We start from the raw sequence: 20304 nt of genomic DNA on the forward strand, positions 1-20304 counted from the left end.
GATATAAGAAATGAGCTTTCCTGATAACGAATCTAAATATTTGTGGGGAGGGGGGCACCTGGGTGGCTCAGTCGGTTGAGCATCCGACTTCGGCTCAGGTCATGATCTCACAGTTTGTGGGTTCGAGCCCCGCATCAGGCTCTGTGCTGACAGCTTGCTCAGAACCTGCAGCCTGCTTCAGATTCTGTGTCTCCTTCTCTCTCTCTGCCCCTCCCCACTCATGCTCTGTCTCTCAAAAATAAATAAATGTTAAAAAAATGTAAAAAAAAAAAGAATCTAAATATTTGGTATCAAGTCAGTGAGGAGCCAAACATTTCACTGAATTACTCAGTTTTCTACCTGAGTTTTGGGCACTTGGCAAATTTTAAACTGATGGCAGTTTTAATGACCTTCCAAAAATATGTCCCCATGCTTTCAAGCACCACATCTGAATTTACTTCAGTTTTCTTCTACTCCTGGAAAGAAACGTAATAATATATAACTTACGTCATTATTGTGATGATTATGGTCGATAAAATTTAAAGTAGAAATGCTTCAAAAAATAACAAGTCAATGTATTTTTACTTGTATAAGCGCCGATACCTGAAACACATTTCGTTCTCCCAGATGGTCTGTAGAAAACACGAGAACCAGGGTAACTTGTCTGGGATTAAGAAAGTGACTTTGTTGAGTTGATTATTGAATTTAATGTATTAGATTTCAAGATATAATATGAATAGATATAGTTGATTTTACCATGTTGATAACATGGCAAATCAGTTTTTAATATATTATTCTATATAATTTTACATGCTATTGTATACATTTTTAAATTTTTTAAAAAGCTTATTTATTTTGAAAGACAACGAGAGAGAGAGCGAATGAGAGCGAGAGAGCAATCATGAGTGTGGGAGGGACAGAGAAAGAGGAGAGAGAGAGAATCCCAAGCAGGCTCCACGCTCAGAGCAGAACCCGTTGCGGGGTTGATTCCAAGACCCCGGGATCATGACCTGAGCTGAAATCAAGAGTAAGACACTCAACCAGAGGTAAAGAGCCTCCCAGGTGCCCCTAAATAAAACTTTTTATTTTAGAACAGTTTTGTATTTCTGGAAAAACTGTGAAGCTGCTATAGAGAATTCCCATATCCCTAACATCCAGTTTCCCTTATTATTAACATTTCACATTAGTGTAGTACATACGTTACAATTAGCCAGTATTGATTCATAATTAACTAAAGTCCGTACTTTATTAGAATTCCTTAGTTTTTCCCCAGTGTTCTTTTTCTGTTCCTGGATCCTAGCCACGATACCACATTGTGTTTAGTAATCATATCTTCTTAGGCTCAGTTTCTTAGCCTGTTTTGTTTTTGATGATCTTGACAGTTTAAAGGAGCACTAGTCTGGTGTTTTAGATGTCTCTAGATTGGGATTTGTTCGATGTTTTCCTCATGTGTAGGCTGGGGTTATGTCTTTGGGAGAGGAAGATAGCAAAGGTAAAGTGCCATCCCCATCGTATCAAAGATTTACATGGCCAGCATGATTTATGACTCTTGGCATTGGCCTTGATCACCTGGTTCAGGTAGTGTTTGGCAGGTCTCTGCACTGCAGAATTTACTCTTTCCTCCCCTTTCCATAACTTGACTCTGGAAGTCACCGTGGGCAGCCCACACCTAAGGAGTGGGGAGTTATGGTCCACCTCCTTGAAAACTGAGTATGTGCATGAATTATTTATAGTTCTTCTGCATGGGAGATTTGTCTATGCTCTCATTTATATATGTATTTATTTAGTCAATATTTATAACACTACAGACACATAGATATTTATTCTATGATTAATCCAGTACTACTCAATATATTTTACTGTTCAATTTGTCCCACTTTGGCCATTGGGAGCCCTTCCAGTAGACTCCTCCGTGCCTTTGACGTACCCTCACAATTGTGAGAGTCTTTTAGTACTTTCTTACTCTCTGGCCCTTCAGACGCTTCAGACTCATCTTTTATAATTCCTGCCCCAGTATGAGAATCCGTCAGTTCTCCAGGGATTCTTGATTTTTTGTTTTTACTAGAGAATGGATATTAGAAACCAAGATGTGGGTGGTAGACGTGTTCATTGTCACTGGGGTGCCATTGTTGCTTCTAAGCTCTCTCAGCTGATGGAGCAAGGAAATATAGATGTGTATACTAACCCAAGTATGTGTGCATTTCTACAAATATTTCTGTATGCGCACATATGTATCTATATTAAGCTAAACATGAGTCATAGTGGTATTTCAGACTTTAAAGCATTACCATATGGATTATTCTAGCCTCCTCCTTTAGCTTCTCAGTAACCTGCCACTCCAACAGTGGGATACCTGTCTCCCCCAGTCAGCCGTTCATTTACATAACTGTTCAATTCCAATATGCATGTATAGTACTCAGGATGTTTTACTTGTGCCCCTGTGGAAAACAACTTTATCAACTCAGGTCTAGTGCTTAAGTACCCCTTATTTTGCCTTTATGTGGACTCCATTCGTTTCCAAAGTTACTTAGGTCAACACTGTTTTCCCTCATTGCCTTCAGTGAAGTTGTTTCCATCTGTTTCTAATACATTTAAATTATTTTGTCACATTCTCCATTCCGTCCTGGAATCCCCTGAACTCCTAAATGATTTTTAAAGAATTTCACACATTAAAGTTTATTTTTTTAATTTATTTATTAAAATCCAAGTTAGTATACAGTATAGTATTGGTTTCAGAAGTAGAATCTCGTGATTCATCACTTACATTTAACACCCAGTGCTCATCCCAACAAGTGTCCTCCTTAATGCCCCTCGCGCATTTAGCCCATCCCCTCACCCACAGTCCCTCCAGCAACCCTCAGTTTGTTCGCTGTATATGAGTCTCTTATGGTTTGCCTCCCTTTCTGTTTTTATCTTAAAGTTTATTCTTTGCGCTATAAAGTTCTATGGGTTTCAACAAATGCATGATGCCATATATTTATCATACCACGTCATGCAAAATAGTTTCCCCACCCTAAAATATCCCCTGTTTTTGTCCTTTCGACCCTCATTGCTCTGAACTCCTGGCATCTACTCATCTTGTGACTGTCTTTATAAATTTGTCCTTTCTGGAATGTCATAAAATTAGAATCATATACTACATAGACAGCCTTTTCAGACTGGCAAGTTTCATCCATGACTTTCTTTGGCTTGATAGCTTACTTTTTAAAAATCACTGAATAATATTCCTTTCTGCGAATGTACTAAAATTATTTGATCCGTGCACCTGCTGAAGGACATTTAATTACTTCCAATTGTTGGTGATTATGAATAAAAGTGTTATAAACATTCACGTGTAGTTTTTGTGCAGACTTAAGTTTTTGAGCAGTTGGGTAACTACCTAGGACCATGGTTGCTGCGTAAGAAAATGAATGCCAAACTGTCTTCCAAAGTAGCTGCAACATTTTGCTTTTCCACCAGTAATGAATGAATGTTCCTGTTGACCCACATGTGAGCTAGGAATTGGTGTTGCTAGGTTTTTGTGGGGTTTTTTTTTTGAGGGAAACCATTCTAATGGGTATGTGGTAGCATCTCATTACTATTTAAATTATTAATGACAGTCAATATTGAAAATATTTCAAATGCTTATTTGTCATTTGTATTTTTTTTTTTTGGATTTGTGTCTATTCAGATGTTTGCCCACTTTTTTTTAAAATTGGCTTTTTGCCTTTTTATGGCTATTTTAAGATTTCTATGTACATTATAGATACAAGTCCTTATTCAGATACGTTTTGCAAATACTTTCTCAGCCTATAGCTTGTCTTTCATTCTCTTAAGAGTATTTTTTTCACAGAGCAGATTTTAAAATTCTAATAAAGTCTAACTTACCTTTTTTTTTCTTTCATGATTGTGCTTTTGGTGTTGTATCTAACACTCATCATGCAATCCAAGGTTTCTCTTATTTTGCATTTTACATTTGGGTGTGTGATCGATATTAAGTTAATTTTTATCATATCAAAGGTATAAACTCTGTATCTAGGCTCATTTTTTTGCATATGGACATCCAATTGTTTCTGCACCATTGTTTGAAAAGACTGTCCTTTCTCTAATTGCCTTTGCTCCTTTGTCAAAGATCAGTTGACTATATTAGTGTGGTTATATTTCTGGTTTCTTGATTCTGTTCCATTGATTTATGCATCTGTTCTTTTGCCAAGACAACACTGGGGTGATTACTGTAACTTATAGAAAGTCTTGAAATTGGGTACTGTTAAGTCCTCTAACTTTGTTTTTCCTCTCCAGTATTGTGTTTGTAATTCTAGGCCTTTTATCTTTCCCTATACACATGAGAATCAGTTTGTCTGTACTATCAAATAGTGGCTGGGATTTGATTGCAATATCAGTCGCATTGATCAAAAGACAAAGATGGGAAGAATTGCTCCCTTAATATCGAGTCTTCTAGATTATCTTTTACTTATTTAGATCTTACTTAGTTTCTTTCATCAGAGTTTTGTAGCTTTCTGCATTTAGATCCTTTATATATATATATTTTGGATTTACCTAAGTATTTCATTTTGGGAGTACTTTTGTAAATGGTATTGTTTTGGATTTTAAGTTCCAGTTGCTTGTTACTGATATATAGTAAAGCAATTGACTTTGTATATTAACCTTCTACCCTGTGACTTTGCTATATTTCCTTTTTAGTTTCAGAGGTTTTGTTTGGGGTTGGGTTTTGTTTGTTTTATTTGCTGACTCTTTGGGATGATTTTCTACATAGACAATTATGCCATCTGTGAAAAAATACAGTTTTGTTTCTACCTTCCCAGTCTGTATGCCTTTTATTCCTGCTTCTTGTCATGTTGCACTAGCTAGGACTTCCAGACTATTGTTAAATAAGAGTGGTAAGAGAAGACATCTCTTAAGATCTGTTTTTGATCTTAAGAGGAAAGCTTCTACTTACCCACCATTTAGTGCGATTTCTGCTTTGGGATTTTTGTTGATGTTCTTTATCAGGTTGAGGAAATTCCTTTCTATTCCTGGTTTGCTGAGTTCTTATTATTAATGAGTGTTCAATTTCATCAAATGTTTTTTCTTCATCAATTCATATGATCATATGATTTCTTCTTCTTTAGCCTGTTTATGTTGTGGGTTACATTGTTTTTTTAAATTTTTTTAATGTTTATTTTTGAGAGAGTGAGAGTATGTGTGCGTGCGCACATGAGTGGGAGAGGGGCAGAGAGAGAGGGAGACACAGAAAGTGAAGCAGGCTTCAGGCTCTGAGCTGTCAGCATAGAGTCCGACGCGGGGCTCGAACTCATGAACTGCGAGATCGTGACCTGAGCCAAAGTTAGACACTTAACTGACTGAGCCACCTAGGCACCCCACATTGATTGTTTTTTTTAAATATTAGTCCGTCTTGCATAACTGAACTAAATTCCACTGGCCTTTGTGTATAATCTTTTAAAACGTTGTTGGATTCAATTTGCTAATATTTGTTGAAGATTTTTACATCTATGTTCCTGAACAGTGTTGGTCTACAGTTTTCCCTTTTTGTAACGGTTTTATCTAGGCTCGGATTAGGATAATGATGGATTCACAGAATGATTTAGTAATGTTATTTTGGCTTCTATTTTCTGGAAGACATCAGGACAATTGGTGTCATTTGTTCCTTAAATATTTGATAGGATTTACCAGTAAATCCATCTGGGCATGGCACTTTATTTTTCGTGAGGTTATTAATTATTGATAACATTACTTTAGTAGATATGGACCTATTAAGATTACTTGTTTCTTTTTGTGCGACTTTTGGCAGTTTTTGTCTTTCAATGAATTATTCCACCTCAGGTAAGTTATCAAGTTTGTGGGCATAGAGTTGTCCATAGTACTGTTTTATTAATTGTGATAACTTTTCTTTCATTTTTGATACTGATCATATTTGCTCTCTTTTTTTCCTTGCTTAGCCCAACTAGAACTTCATCTATTTTATTGATCTTTTCAAGGAATCAGCTTTTAGTCCTGCTGTTTTTCTCTGTTGTTTTTCTGGTCTCACTTTCATTGATTTGTGTACCAATCTTTATTATTTATTTTCTTCTGCTTGCCCTAGGCTCAATTTACTCTTCTCTCTCCAATTTCCTAATGTGGAAACCTGGATATTGATTTTAGATCTTTTATAATATATAAATTTATTTATATATTATATTTATATATTAAATTAATTAAATATATAATTATATTTATACAATATATTAAATTAATATAATTAAATTATATTATATTTATATAAATATTTATATTTATATGAATATATAAATTTATTTAAAGATATAAGTCTTCCTCTAAGCACTTATAAATTTTGATTTGTTGTACTGTCATATTCATCTAGTTCAAAATGTTTTTTTTTTTTCAACTTCTCTTGACACTTGAGTGTCAAATGTCATGTGTTGTTTGGAAAAGTGATCCTTAATTTCTAAATATTGGGATTTTTGAGTATCTTTCTGATACTGATTTCTGGTTTACTTCTACTGTGTACTGAGAACATACTTTATGTGACATCTACACTTTAAATATGTTAAAGTGTGTTTTATGGCCACATCTAAACAAGGTATGCGACATATCTTGGTGAATAATCCTTGTGATCTCAAGAAGGTTACATATTCTGCCTTTGTTAGAAGTATTGTATAAATGACTATAGATAAAGTAATTGATAGTGGTGTTCAGATCAATATATGTGTATATATCCCTACTGATTTTCTGCATGTTTGATTTATCCCCTTTTTATTACTAAAAGGGGAGTGTTGAAGTCTCCAACTGTAATTGTGGATTTGTCTATTTTTCTTTTCAGTTCTGTCAGTATTCGTGTCATGTGTTTTGATGTCCTGTTTTAGGCACATACACACTTAGAATTGTTGCCTTCTGGGAGAATTGACCCCTTTTTAATTAAGTAATTCCACTCTCTATCCTTGATAATTTTTCTTGTTTTGAAGTCTCTGACTGAAATTAATAAGCTACCTCAGCCTTCTTTTGTTGAACGCTTCTCCATCTCTTTAGATTTAGCGTGTATTAATCTTTATATTTAAAGTGGGTTTCTTGTAGACAGCATGGCTCTTGTTTGGTTATCTACCCTGAAAATCTCTGCTTTTAAAAGAATTTTTTTCAAGTTTATTTCTTTTGAGAAAGACAGAGAGTGCAAGTAGGGGAGGGGCAGAGAGAGAGAGTGGGGGGGGGGGGAGGGAGAATCCCTTGCAGACACCCCTGTCAAGGCACAGCCCGATGTAGGGTTCAGTCTCACAAACCGCGAGATCATGACCTGAGCCGAAATCAAGGGTCGGGCACTTAACTGACTGAGCCACCCAGGCACCCCAGTCTCTGCCTTTTAATTAGCGTGTTAAGATCATTCACATTTAAATTGATTGTTGGTATTTTTGGATTAATATCTACCACATTTGTAGTTATTTTCTATTCCACTTTTTCTTTGTTCCTTTTTTCTCCCTCTTTTTCCACCTTATTCAGTTTTAAACAATACCTTATATTCTTTTTTATCTACTTTCTTAGCAAATCAATTATATATTTTAAAACCATTTTAGTTGCTATATACATTTCTCACTAATCTAAATTTGCAATATTTAATTTATTACTAATCTAAATATACCTTCAAATAACACTATACCACTTTATAAGTAATACACATACCTTACAATGGAATATTTCCAGGGCTTCCTTCTGTTCCTTATGAACTGATATAATTTATCTCACTTATCCATATGCTATAATTACCAACATGTTGTTAGTATTATTACTTTATAGAGTTATCTCTTAGATTAACTCAGAATAAAAAAAACACCAAAATATTTTATTTCCATTTATTCCTTCTCTGACACTATTCTTTACGTGGATCTGAGTTTCTGATCTGTATCACTTTCCTTCTCCCTAAGAACTTCTTTTAACACTTCTCACAGAGAAGTTCCACTGGTGATGAATTTCTTCAGTTTTGTTCATCTGAGAAGGTCTCAATTTTTGCCTTTGTTTTTGAACAATAATTTCACTGGATATAAAATTCTATATTACGGGGCTTTTCTTTCAACACTTTAAATATTTCACTCCACACTTTTTGCTTGCATGGTTTCTGATGAGAAGTCCACTGTAATTTTAATTTGTATTCTTGGTCTTTATATAGATTGTAGATTAATTCTTTTTCTTTCTTTTTCTAAATTTCCTCTTTGTCTTTGGCATTCTGTAGTTTTGTTTTTTTTTTAACGTTTATTTATTTTTGAGACAGAGAGAGACAGAGCATGAACAGGGGAGGAGCAGAGAGAGAGGGAGACAAAGAATCTGAAACAGGCTCCAGGCTCTGAGCTATCAGCACAGAGCCCGACGCAGGGCTCCAACTCGTGGACCGTGAGATCATGACCTGAGCTGAAGTCGGATGCCTAACCAACCAAGCCACCCAGGCGCCCCTGGCATTCTGTAGTTAGAATATGATATGCCTAGGTATAGAATTGCTTAGGTCAGAGTGGGAGGATGTCAAGGCAAGAATTTATCCTATTTGGTGCTTTCTGAGCTTCTTGGATCTGTAGTTTGGTTTCTGTCATTAACTTTGTTTCCAAAGTTCTTAGCCATTATTATTATTATTTCAGATATTTCTTCTGCTCTGTACTCCCTTTTCTTCTTCACCAGTTGCATGTATGTAACACCTTTTGAAATTTCTCAGAGTACTTAGATGTTCTGTTGAGGTTTTGTTTTTTTTTCAAGCTGATTCTTTTCTCAGCTATATCAAGTTCACTGATGAGCCCATCAGAGGAATTCTTCATTTCTGTGTTTTTGATCTCTTGATTTTTTTTTTCCTTAGAGTTCCCACCTCTCTGTTTACATTACCAATCTCTTCTCTTTTTCTCCATTAGACCCCTTAACCTATAAATCATAGTTATTTAGAATTTCTTGTTTGACAGTTCCAACATCTGTATCAGATCTGGTCTGGTTCTGATGTTTGCTTTGTATATTCAGACTGTGCTTTTTCTTGCATGTTAGCATTCCTGATAATATTTTTGTGAAAGCCAATCGTGACGTATCAGGTAATAGGAAATGAGATTAATAGGTTTCTAGCTTGAGAAATTATGTTAATCTGGCTGGCTAGGAGCTGGGCAGTGTTTAATGTTTGCTCTGATTGCTAAAGTCTTCAAATTTCTTGTCTTTTTGTCTCCCCCATTTACTTGAGCTTCCCTAAGTCCTCCTCCTGAAAAGGAAGCTGAGTCTTCCAGCTCTTTCACCTGTAGTCCTCTGTATTTATAGGGGATCCATGTTCGCTTGATGGTAAGGAATGGAGGAGCAGATGTGTTCTACATTCTTATGATTAAATCTCAGTCTTTTATTGGGTCTGTGTTTCTGGGCTCTGACCTTCACAAGTGTTTCTTAGCTTCCCTTAAGCATATTTGATATGAAGCCTAGAGAGGTCTGCAGTGAGAGAAATGTCCTTTCCCCAAATGGGATAGGGTTCTGGTAAAAACCTTTGCCCCTGAAGAGTAGACATTGTCATGAAGAGCACTCTGGGTATGTTTCATGATTCCCCTTGCTCTTCCCTCTTCCAGAGCTACAAGTTGTTCTTTTTTTTTTTTTTTTTTTTTTTGTCTCCTCACTATGAGAACCTGGTAGGGTTCCTGGGGATAAAACCCATGAAAGTGTGGAAGCTCCCTAATGACTGAAGCAGTTTCCCCCTCCTTTGCTAGTCTGTACGCAGCCTCCAGCAGCCATCAAAATGACCATGTAAGTGTTCCTGTCAGTTTAGGGCTCCAGTGTCTTCTGCTCCGGGTAAGCAGATCTTGGCCGGGATTCTCTGGTTTTGCCTGTTTCTCAGATTTTGGAGAGTGGTTTGCCCTGCGACCTCAGTTCTCTGATGATTCCAAGAAAAGTCAGTGATTTTCAGTCCGTTCAGATTTTTGCTGTTCTAAGGACAGAAGCGATAATGGCTAAGGTCTTGACATATCGGAGCTGAAATCAGCAGAGTTTCTATTTCATTTCCATGCATATATTGTCAGTAACTTGTTTTAAATCACATTTATAATATTGTAAGTTTGACAGATGGGGGCTATGTAGAGATAAGGAAGTTAATGCACAATAATATTAAAGCAATGTATAAAGTGATATGTACATTTAATAGAAAGTGTTTAATCTGTTATATTTAATCAAATATTAATATTATTTTTTTCTTAATTTACAATTTAAGTACATCATTTTAGAAACAAGGTTGATATTTTTTATTTCTGCCTCTAAAAATCTGCATGTGTATGTGAAGTATATGCTATTCTTTGTGTGCTAAACTCAGTAATGCTTTCCAGGGGTTCATTTTGTACAAGGATGCTGCTGAAGACGTTTGAAGATGTCTTGGTGTTTTGAAGACGTTTTGGTGTTTTAATCTTGATAAACTACAATATTTAAAGTTCAAAAATGTTAAACACATGAGAGAAAATCCAGTGTTTTGAGAGAATAACCATTTAAATGATCACAAAAACTAGATTAAAATTGTGATAGTGGCAGGGGCGGGAAATGCTGAGATCAATGCTCTAGTTGTTGGCATATTTGTGAAAGAAAAAAAACTTGAAGGCAAAATTAAATGAGTGTTTAAAGAGACTCTTTTTTTTTTTCAAAGAAGCACCAGCTCTAGGATATATAAAAACTTATTACGTAAGAAAGTAAATGAAAATTTCTATTTTTATTTATTTTTTTAAAATTTTTTGTTAATGTTTATTTATTTTTGAGACTGAGAGAGAGAAAGAGAGAGCATGAACAGTGGAGGGTCAGAGAAAGAGGGAGACACAGCATCTGAAACAGGCTCCAGGCTCCGAGCTGTCAGCACAGAGCCCGACACGGGGCTCGAACCCACAGACTGCGAGATCATGACCTGAGCCAAAGTCAGGCGTTTAACCGACTGAGCCACCCAGACGCCCCTAAAATTTCTATTTTTAAATAAACATATCAAATACCCATTATTCTGTGTGTTCTCAATAAATACTTTTCAAGAAAGAGAACAAAATGAGAATTAATAATACATAATGGTCTTGGCTTAGCAATACCAAACACGTAAATCCATCCAAAAATTGTATCTACCGTTGTTGAACTCTTAACTATGTGCTAGGTACTGTGCTAAGTGTTTTCTCTATAGCGTCTTGATCCTTGCAGTCACCAAGCATTTATAAAATCTGAAACTTAAAAGATTTAGTTGGCATTTCCAAATTCTGTTCTGGGTCCTCTTCTTTCTCACTGTAAGCATTTTCCTTGGGAGCATGAACTCACTTCTAGGACCTCAATTAGTATGTATTGATAATTCCCAAGTATCTCTTCATCTTCCTCTCTCTCTCTCTCCTTCTCCTTTTCTTTTCTTTTTTATTTTTTTATTTTTAATGTTTATTTATTTCTGAGAGAGAGATAGAGTATGAGCAGGGGAGTGGCAGAGAGAGAGGGAGACACAGAATCCAAAGCAGGCTCCAGGCTCTGAGCTGTCAGCATAGAGCCCCATCTGGGGCTCGAACCCACGTAGCATGAGATCACGACCTGAACTGAAGTTGGATGCTTAACTGACTGAGCCACCCAGGCGCCCTATCTCCTTCTCCTTTTCTATACCCATATGACACTCCTGCTTGCTGGATGCCTCTCCTTATTCCACGGGTACATCTAATTTCAATAGGCCAAAGAGCACTCTACCCCATGCTTTTTGCGTTGGCAATGAATGGAGATATCAACCATCTGATTACTCTGTGCTGGAAGGGTATCATTTTTGACTTATTGTACCCTCTCATCTATCACCTCTAACTGATCACCAGTTGCTGTTGATTCTAGTTCTGAAACAAATTACTAATCTGGCTGCTTACCTTGTGTCCTGTCTCTACTGAAGTTTACCTCACCATTGATTCTTAATCTAACTACTGCAGTGACCTCTCATGTGTCTTCTCATCTGATGGCACACCTCTCCACTCCATTCTACCCACTGGTAACCACATCAAAGTTTCTAATAAGACAGTGGCTCCTCTTGGGGTAAATTCAGATATCATTGCCATGGTCTTTGTGGTTTTTTCATGATATTGACTCTCTATGTCTAACTCTCTGGCTTCTCCATCTTCCCTCAGTATGTTGTCTTTCTCCAAGCTTTATTGATGCATAGGTGACAATTTAAGATTATACGTGTTTAAAGTATACAACTTGATAATTCGATATGCATATGTGTTGTGAAATATTCGGTACAATAAAGCTACTTAACATACTCATCACCTCACATAATTACTCTTTTTTTATGGGAAAAACACTCAACATCTGCAGTCTTAGAAAATTTCAAGTATGCAATACAGTATCGTTAACTGTAGTCATGTTGTTGTACATTAGATCTGATTTTTTCTTTTCAGGTCCCAACCTATATTGTTTCTTGCCTCCTAGCTTTGTAGTTGGCATTTCCTCCACCTGGAATATTCTTCCCCTTTACAGATATTTCCCCCTTAACCCCTATTTTTCATTTGTATCTCAGCTGAAATGTCATACAGTTTGGGAAGCCTTCCCTGTACACTTACATCTGGGTTAGCTTTCTTTTCTACATGGTCCCCCATCATCCTGTGTCCCCTAGAATTGCCCTTATCATGTGGTATTTGGCTGTTTATTTGCTATAACATCCATCATAATTACAAAATCCTTAAGGGCTTGCCTACCTATATTCTTAGCATAAAACAGCGTGAGAACATAGTAGGGTCTAAGTAAAAAACTCATGAGAGAATGGATGAAAGTGCTATACTAGTAAATGCCAAATCTGTGTTAAAAACTCAAGAGTTTCTTTGTTCTAAGACTGCTGTAAGCAGTTGCACTCTGCTACCTCCATCTCAAAAATTAATGGAATGTAGAGTATAAGACCAGAATACTTCATTTTTTTAATTTATTATTTTAGAGAAAAAAAGAGTGTGTGAGTAGGGGATGGGGGATAGGGTGTGGGACAGGCGGGGGGGGGGGGAAGAGAGAGAGAGAGAGAGAGAGAGAGAGAGAGGAGAGAGAGAGAGAGGAGAGAGAATCTTAAGCAGTCTTTACAGTCAGCACAGAGCCTGAAGTGGAGCTTGATCCCACGACCCTGGCATCATGACCTAAGCTAAAATCAAGAGTTGAACCACTCAACCAAGCCACCCAGGCACCCCAAGACCAGAATACTTTAAAAATAAAACAGAGAGGGGCCAGCTGTGCTCACGATAAACTCAGGAAAAGCATGCAATTCAAATAGAAAAAGCTGAAAAACCTGTACCCTTTGGTGGTAAATGTTAAAAGATTTATTATCATAGTATATCAGATATCACAAGATTTGGCTAGTCTGTGAGCCAAACCAGTATAAATCAAAGTTTCATTGTGTTCCATTTCAAAAGAAAAGAGCAGGAAAATTGAAGATGAAAACAGATATTTTAATAAAATATTAAAATTGTTTGGTTAATGCAGAACACACTAGACAGGAGTATTTTGTCTCCTTTTCCTTAAAAAAAATAATGTAGGGGCACCTGGGTGGCTCAGTTGGTTAAGCATCTGACTCTTGGTTTCAGCTCAGGTCATGATCTCATGGTTCATGGGTTCGAGCCCCGCATAGGGGTCTGTGCTGATGGCATGGAGCCTGCTTGGGATTCTTTCTCTCTCCCTCTCTCTGCCCCACCTCTGCTCGCTCTCTCTCTCTCTCTCTCTTTCTCTCTCTCTCTCAAATAAATAAACTTTTAAAAAAACTGTAATACTTTTGTCTGACACTAAGGCATTAGTCTACAAATATTCCAAAGTAACTCTTTACAATTCCTTATTTAAAAGTATGGCAGCCTGAATTTAAGACTTCCAGGAGTCTTGAATGTGGTAAAAACTGGCTTTCAAAATATAGTTTCCATCCTTCAAGTCAGGACTATAATTGAGTGACTGCTTTTTCTTATAATATTTTTTCTAATAAGAATTACAAAGCAAAAAGGTTTTTAGCCCTCATAGAATCATCAGAGCACTTGTTCAGTGCTTTTATTTGATAGTGTTTACATTATCACTGGAACTTCCCTACTTATGGTGATTATAAAGCAGTATTACAGAGGCTTACCCTGTCCATAGGGTGCTCAGGCAGCTTAAGTTTTCTAATAGCCTGGTTCAGCCCACCTGAGAACCATTAAATACTCACCAAGGAAAACATATTCCACTATGAATATGTATGTGTTACATTTGTTACAAATTTCCATGGTAGAGTTGGAAATAGTGGGTTGGTTTCTGTCTTTCTCCCTCCCTCCCCCTTCCTTCCTTCCGTCCTTCCTTCTTTCCTTCCTTCCTTCCTTCCTTCCTTCCTTCCTTCCTTCCTTCCATCCTTCCTTCCGTCCTTCTGTCCTTCCGTCCTTCCTTCCTTCCTTCCTTCCTTCCTTCCCCTTTCTTACCTTTCTTGCCTTTCTTTCACCTATACCTAGATGTCCAGTTCCCCAACCTGGTGACATATTTTTTGTCAAACTAAGGAGATACACAGTAGAGATACTATTCTACCATCTAGTGTGGAATGTACATCAGGTTACATGGAACCAAAGTTTAAAATAGTCATTTGAGACAATGACACTAAAACAGCCCATCCAAAAGCATAAATACAAAAGTGGACAATACAATACAAAATATACAATTGATGAGCCTGGTGGATTCAACTTTATTTTACGATGGATTGCTTCAGTGTTTGAATGACTGAGCTAGACTGAGGTAGGCTGGTCCAGCGGGCCTCTAGGAGTGAGGAACTCATTCTGTGAATTTTGCAGATCAGGTTTTTTGTGACCTCTCGTGCTATTTCTGCCCAGTTAGCTATTGCCAAGAATTAACCAGAAGATTGGTTTAATTCACTTATTAAGTTAAACAGTAAAATGATACGCAATTTTAAAACTCTCAAGGGTCTTTAAATTTATATTTTGCAAATAAGGATTTTTGAAAGTGTATCTGAGAAAGAAGGTCATTCAGTGATTAAGTCTATTGTGTCCTTTATTTTAAGCGTTACTGTGGGGAAGAGTCTCACGGGTCACGAAAAATCCTGATTCCTTCGCTGCCTCACCCCCCCATGCCCTCTCTGAGATTCGGATTCTCTAGTAGGGCCCAGGAATCCACATTTTAACTGAATTAAAATGGTCTGTGGGCCATCTTTAGAGGAAAAAATAAGCTCAGCGGGTCTTGAAGGTCCAATCCTACTAAATCTTATCATCTTTTTCTCAAAGACAAACTCCACTTTGTTCAGTATAGTGTTGGTAGGACCACACGGCAGGAGTTTTGTGACCCTGAGTTCCTCCTCCTTAGTCCGCTGCTGTCTCTTTTTAAAGGGAGAGGATCGTTCCATCACGTAAGTCATCTGGCAGCTTCCTGAAATAACTAGCAAACCAGCTTCTCGCACAGAAGGAAGGATGCTTTCCTTTTCGTTCATGTCCATTCACTCCCTTACATTCTGTGCTGCTGTATCATGTAGAGATCTTTTACTTTCATCTGTTATTAATGTGTTTCTTCCATCTCTGCTTATCCAGATTTACCTGTTATTGAAAGTCACGTGCAAAAGTTACTGCTCGTGCCCCCAAATGAAAGATCTTGTATTGCCCCGACTCCCATACATTCCAAAGTGTATCTCTTATTGCACTTACTGTGTTTTACTGTCTAACATATTTACGCTTATGCCTACGCCTCTTATCTCTTTTTATTAGACTCCCTGATTTGACTGTCATTTACTTTTGTATCCCACAATAAGTAAAATGTGTTTGTGTTTAAACGTGTTCATTTGTTTGAATCATAAAGGAATGAACACAGTTTGTTGGATTGCAGTAACAATTCTGAAATCTACATGATTATTTAATCAGTATTCACTTGGGGCACCTGGGTGGCTCAGTCGGTTAAGCGTCCGACTTCAGCTCGGGTCACGATCTCGCGGTCCGTGAGTTTGAGCCCCGCGTCGGGCTCTGGGCTGATGGCTCGGAGCCTGGAGCCTGCTTCTGATTCTGTGTCTCCCTCTCTCTCTGCCCCTCCCCCGTTCATGCTCTGTCTCTCTCTGTCTCAAAAATAAATAAAACATTAAAAAAAATTTTTTTTAAATAATCAGTATTCACTTATTAAACATCTGTTTATTCTGTAACCTGCTAGGTCCTATAGATGAAGACAAAACATCTGAATAATTGACTCTGTATTAGGCTTTTATTTGGTTGTGCGGATATATTTTTGGTATATTTAGTTAAATTGCTTGTTAAATGTAAAAATAAATGAACCCAAACATACTTAAAACCATGAAGACTTATTTCATCAGGGAGTAAATGTCTGAAGTCCATGTACTATAAAAATGTATTAAATTATTTTTCTTTTTAACACCTTCAATTATTCTTTCTTTTTTATTTTTTAAAGTTCTTTTTGACATTTGTTCATTTTTGAGAGACAGAGAGAGGCAGATTGTGAGTAGGGAAGAGGCAGAGAGAGAGGGAGACACAGAATCCGAAGCAGGCTCCAGGCTCTGAGCTGTCAGCACCGAGCCCAACCTGGGGCTCAAACTCACAAACCATGAGATCATAACCTAAGCCAAAGTCGGGTACTCAACCAACTGAGCCACCCAGGCGCCCCTCTTTCTTTTTAAATAAATGTGTGTGCATGCACAAATAAACCGGCATAAGCATTTGAGCCAAGATTTTAAAATTAAAAGACAAAACAGTATACAAAGTTGAAATGATTTGCTTATCTTCTGTGTGTTCTTACCGTTTCAGATGATGGAAAATTGTCCTTTGAAGAATTCAAAGCATATTTTGCAGATGGTGTTCTGAGTGGAGAAGAATTACATGAGCTTTTCCATACCATTGATACACATAATACCAAGTAAGGAACTTTTTATCATTGGATTCTGTAAGTGATGTACAGAAGGTGTGAACAAGTATGTACTGATGCAGGAGAGAGTGAGGAAATACGTAAAGGGCACATTTTGTAATGTTTACTTCTGTATGTTGACTCTGTTTTGAAGTTTATTTATTTTGAGAGGGAGATAGAGAGTGCACTTGCGTGAGTGCACACACGAGTGCACACATGCCCAGGGGAGGGGCAGAAAGAGAGAGAGAATCTCAAGCCTCCTCTGAGCTGTCAGCACACAGCTAGCTGGATGTAGTCTGGGTCTGAAGAACCAGCCAGGAACCGAAGGGTGAGATCAAGATAGTGACCTTCACGGAAATCAAGAGTTGGTTGCTTAACCGACTAAGCCACCCAGACACCCCTCTGTGTGTTTACTTTTGAGGTACCCCCTCTTTAGTAATGGAAATACTCTGAAAAACTGAGTACTGAATTGCAAAACAGTGATCTTCTGTAGGGAGCCCAATTAAAGTAGCTTTAGAGTGTGCAGAATGTGAAACAAAAGCAAAGATTAGAGATAATTCTAAGTGTGTCATTAATAAGAAAGTGGCATTTTACCTTCTTTCTAGTTTCATCTCAGTTCGCTTCATCTAAAACTTATCCTGAGGCCATTATATTAGCTTAGTGAAATGCGGAACTGCAGTGATTTTCTGGACAATTCAGATGTGCTTAACTCCAGACCACTGTTACCTCAGACGTGCCGGTAATACAGGACACAGAATTTTTTTCTGAATAGTCAACGTATACAGTGATCTATTTTATTTATCTTACATATGTAGGTCCTTCCTTTTCATTAGTATAGCATTTATAAAGTTTCTATTTATATTCTTACTATACTAATGAGGGATTTAGGATATAGAACAACAGAAACGTGCTGTTTGATTTGGGTAATTGATCCAAATCACGTTATTTGTAACAGTCGTGATTACAGAATTCTAATGTGGAAAATGCGTCATTTCAGCCATGCCTGGAGACCCATCAGTGTGTTTCCTATTTGAACAATCACTGTCTTGCTTTAGGCAAAGTGTCGAGATGGTTCCAGGCAGTGAGCCAGCTTGCCGAGAAAATGCTCTTGGGCAACATCGAGGCATAGACTTTTTTCTGTGGCGAACTAATAAGAAAAATTAAAAGATTAAATTCACTTTCCTCAAGCAGTGGAAAATTTTTTAAATACTCAGTCTGTAAGTTTCTTCTGTTGGAATTTCAAATTCCCTATGAAACAGCTTCATTAGCTGATAACTGTGTCAGAAGTTTCATTCTGTTCAACAAATCTAAGTCCCTAGTGGGTGTGGGTTGGTATAACATGGAACCCGCTTATAGTTTGTGAAACAATAGACCCACTAACAAGTCATTTTTATATGATATCATAGCCACTGTGACTGAGGTATGTACAGGACACTGTGGGATAACACAGTGGGGCAGGGAATTTTAGCCTAGTTTGATAAACTCTAGGAATGTTCCTAGGATTAGGTAGCCAGGAGCTAAGTCTTTATGGGAGGGCAGAAACTAGTTAGGTAAAGAATGGAATGAGGGACTATTCCAACTAGAGGAAAAAGCATAAGAAAGGATCTGAAAGTATAAGGTGGATGGGAGTAACAAGTATTCATGTTTTCAGCATCATCAATTGTAAGGCTGAGAGCGAGAGGAGAAAAATCTGGAAAGGGAAGAATGGGCCAGGCAAGAAGGGGTGTGCGCTCTGAGATGCAAAAGTGCTTCAAGTTTAAACTGCAGGCCAGGAAATGGCCTTAAAGTACTTAAGCCAGGGATCAACATCTTTGTAGGTTATTGTGGTTCTCCTGAAGGACAGAGCTAAGCGGGGGGGGGGGGGGGGGGGGGGGGGGGGGGGGGGGGGCAAAGGTGGAGAAAGGTCACGAATGTTAGCCCAATTCTTAAATTGCTGCTAGGGAATAATGTTTATGCATGGAAGGAAGGAAGCCATGTGAACCATTCTGAGAACTAATACCTGAGTGAAAGAAAGAGCAGAGGCTCCCTTTATGGCTCAGATGTTGGAGATTAAGATGCTAATACTCCATTATGTATGTTGATTACTTATTCCTCGTTATACTTGCTATTAAAGTTTTAACAGTATCCAGGTTTGGAACAATTATTGCGAGTCATAATAGCAATCTTAGGTGTCACAGAGGTTTTTCAAAACACATTTATTCATATTGATGAAAACTAAAGTTTTCAGTAAACCTTATTGGCCTGATTTTGCTATTTTATTTACATATTTATTAGTTGAAATTACTTGGCATAGCCTTAAGATTACATTAATTGCTAAAGAATTATATGCAATGATTTATACAGTAAGTCCAAAGGAGTAATTATTACTACCAGTTGCTTTCATAGATGCATTAGTAAAAACACTTAAGTGTTTTCTGATAATGGTGGTCAACCTAATCTGGAGCCTCTGGAGTCTCTAATATGTTAGAGACTTCAGAATTGTATTCATGAAATTCCTTAAAAAAAAAAAAAGAATGTCAGTCAGGCTTTGATCTTTTAAGGAGATTAATTCAAACATTGACCGAGAAATTTCAGAGCTATATTTCAAGCAAGTGATAACTTTTGTCTTTGCATGATCCAAGTTTCAATTATTTTAGTGATTGTACTATATGCCATATTTTTTTTCCCCTTCCACATGACTTCTAATAAAATATGTTCTTGTATGCTCAGCATCACCAACCATCCTAATTTGATCAAGGGTACAGCTTGGCCTGAAGGAGCCAATTTATACATAGGCTAGACAATGTCATTCAGACTCACTGTCTCATGTTTATGGTGAACCATCAGATTCAGATACAATGAACGTCTGCTGCTAAGGCCCCTAGCGGTGCCTGGTTCCTGCCCCTCCTGATGTCTGGTGGTTTAACTTCATCTTGGAGTCTATTAAATCACGATCCACTTAATATACTGCATTTTCTTGAGCTTATTTGAGTAAGATTCTCTTTCTTGCAAAAGTATATGCTAACACAGTATTACCTCCACTCATTTCTGCCATCTCTGGAAACTTTTCTCTTTGCTATAAATATTATATTTGCCATGTTTTAAATAATTTTTTTAATGTTTATTTATTTGGGGGAGATAGACAGAGTGGGGGAAGGGCAGAGAGAGAGGGAGACACAGAATCCGAAGGAGGCTCCAGGCTCTGAGCTGTCAGCACAGAGCCCGACACGGGGCTTGAACCCACAACGCGCAAGATCATGACCTGGGCCGAAGTCAGACACTCAACCAGCTGAGCCACCCGGGTGTCCCTATATTTGCCGTGTTTTAAAAGTGCCGTGTCCACTCTGAAAATATTTGGAAATAAGGAAGGAAAATATTGAGAACATGTCTTGCTACTGAATTCTCCCCTTTTTTTCTCATGAAGAACAGTCTCAAAATATTGTGCTCCTAAAACATTGTGCTCGATCATGAACAGCGGATATTACTTAGAAATGTCATTGTAACTGTGCCTGTAGTACCACATCATTAAGATATTTTAAATATCAAAAA

General features: G+C 37.4%; 1 protein-coding gene across 2 annotated transcripts in view; it reads left to right on the forward strand.

Annotated features, from left to right (window-relative positions):
* NECAB1 (N-terminal EF-hand calcium binding protein 1) overlaps nucleotides 1-20304 on the forward strand; it is a 192502-nt gene that overhangs the window by 21247 nt on the left and 150951 nt on the right. For both annotated transcript variants that reach the window (XM_042924254.1, XM_042924253.1), the window contains exon 3: nucleotides 16680-16788. In XM_042924254.1, the coding sequence (XP_042780188.1) occupies nucleotides 16680-16788 (109 nt within the window). The remainder of the gene's footprint in view (nucleotides 1-16679; nucleotides 16789-20304) is intronic.

This window comes from Panthera leo, chromosome F2 (genome assembly GCF_018350215.1).
Source record: "Panthera leo isolate Ple1 chromosome F2, P.leo_Ple1_pat1.1, whole genome shotgun sequence".
NCBI lineage: Eukaryota > Metazoa > Chordata > Mammalia > Carnivora > Felidae > Panthera > Panthera leo.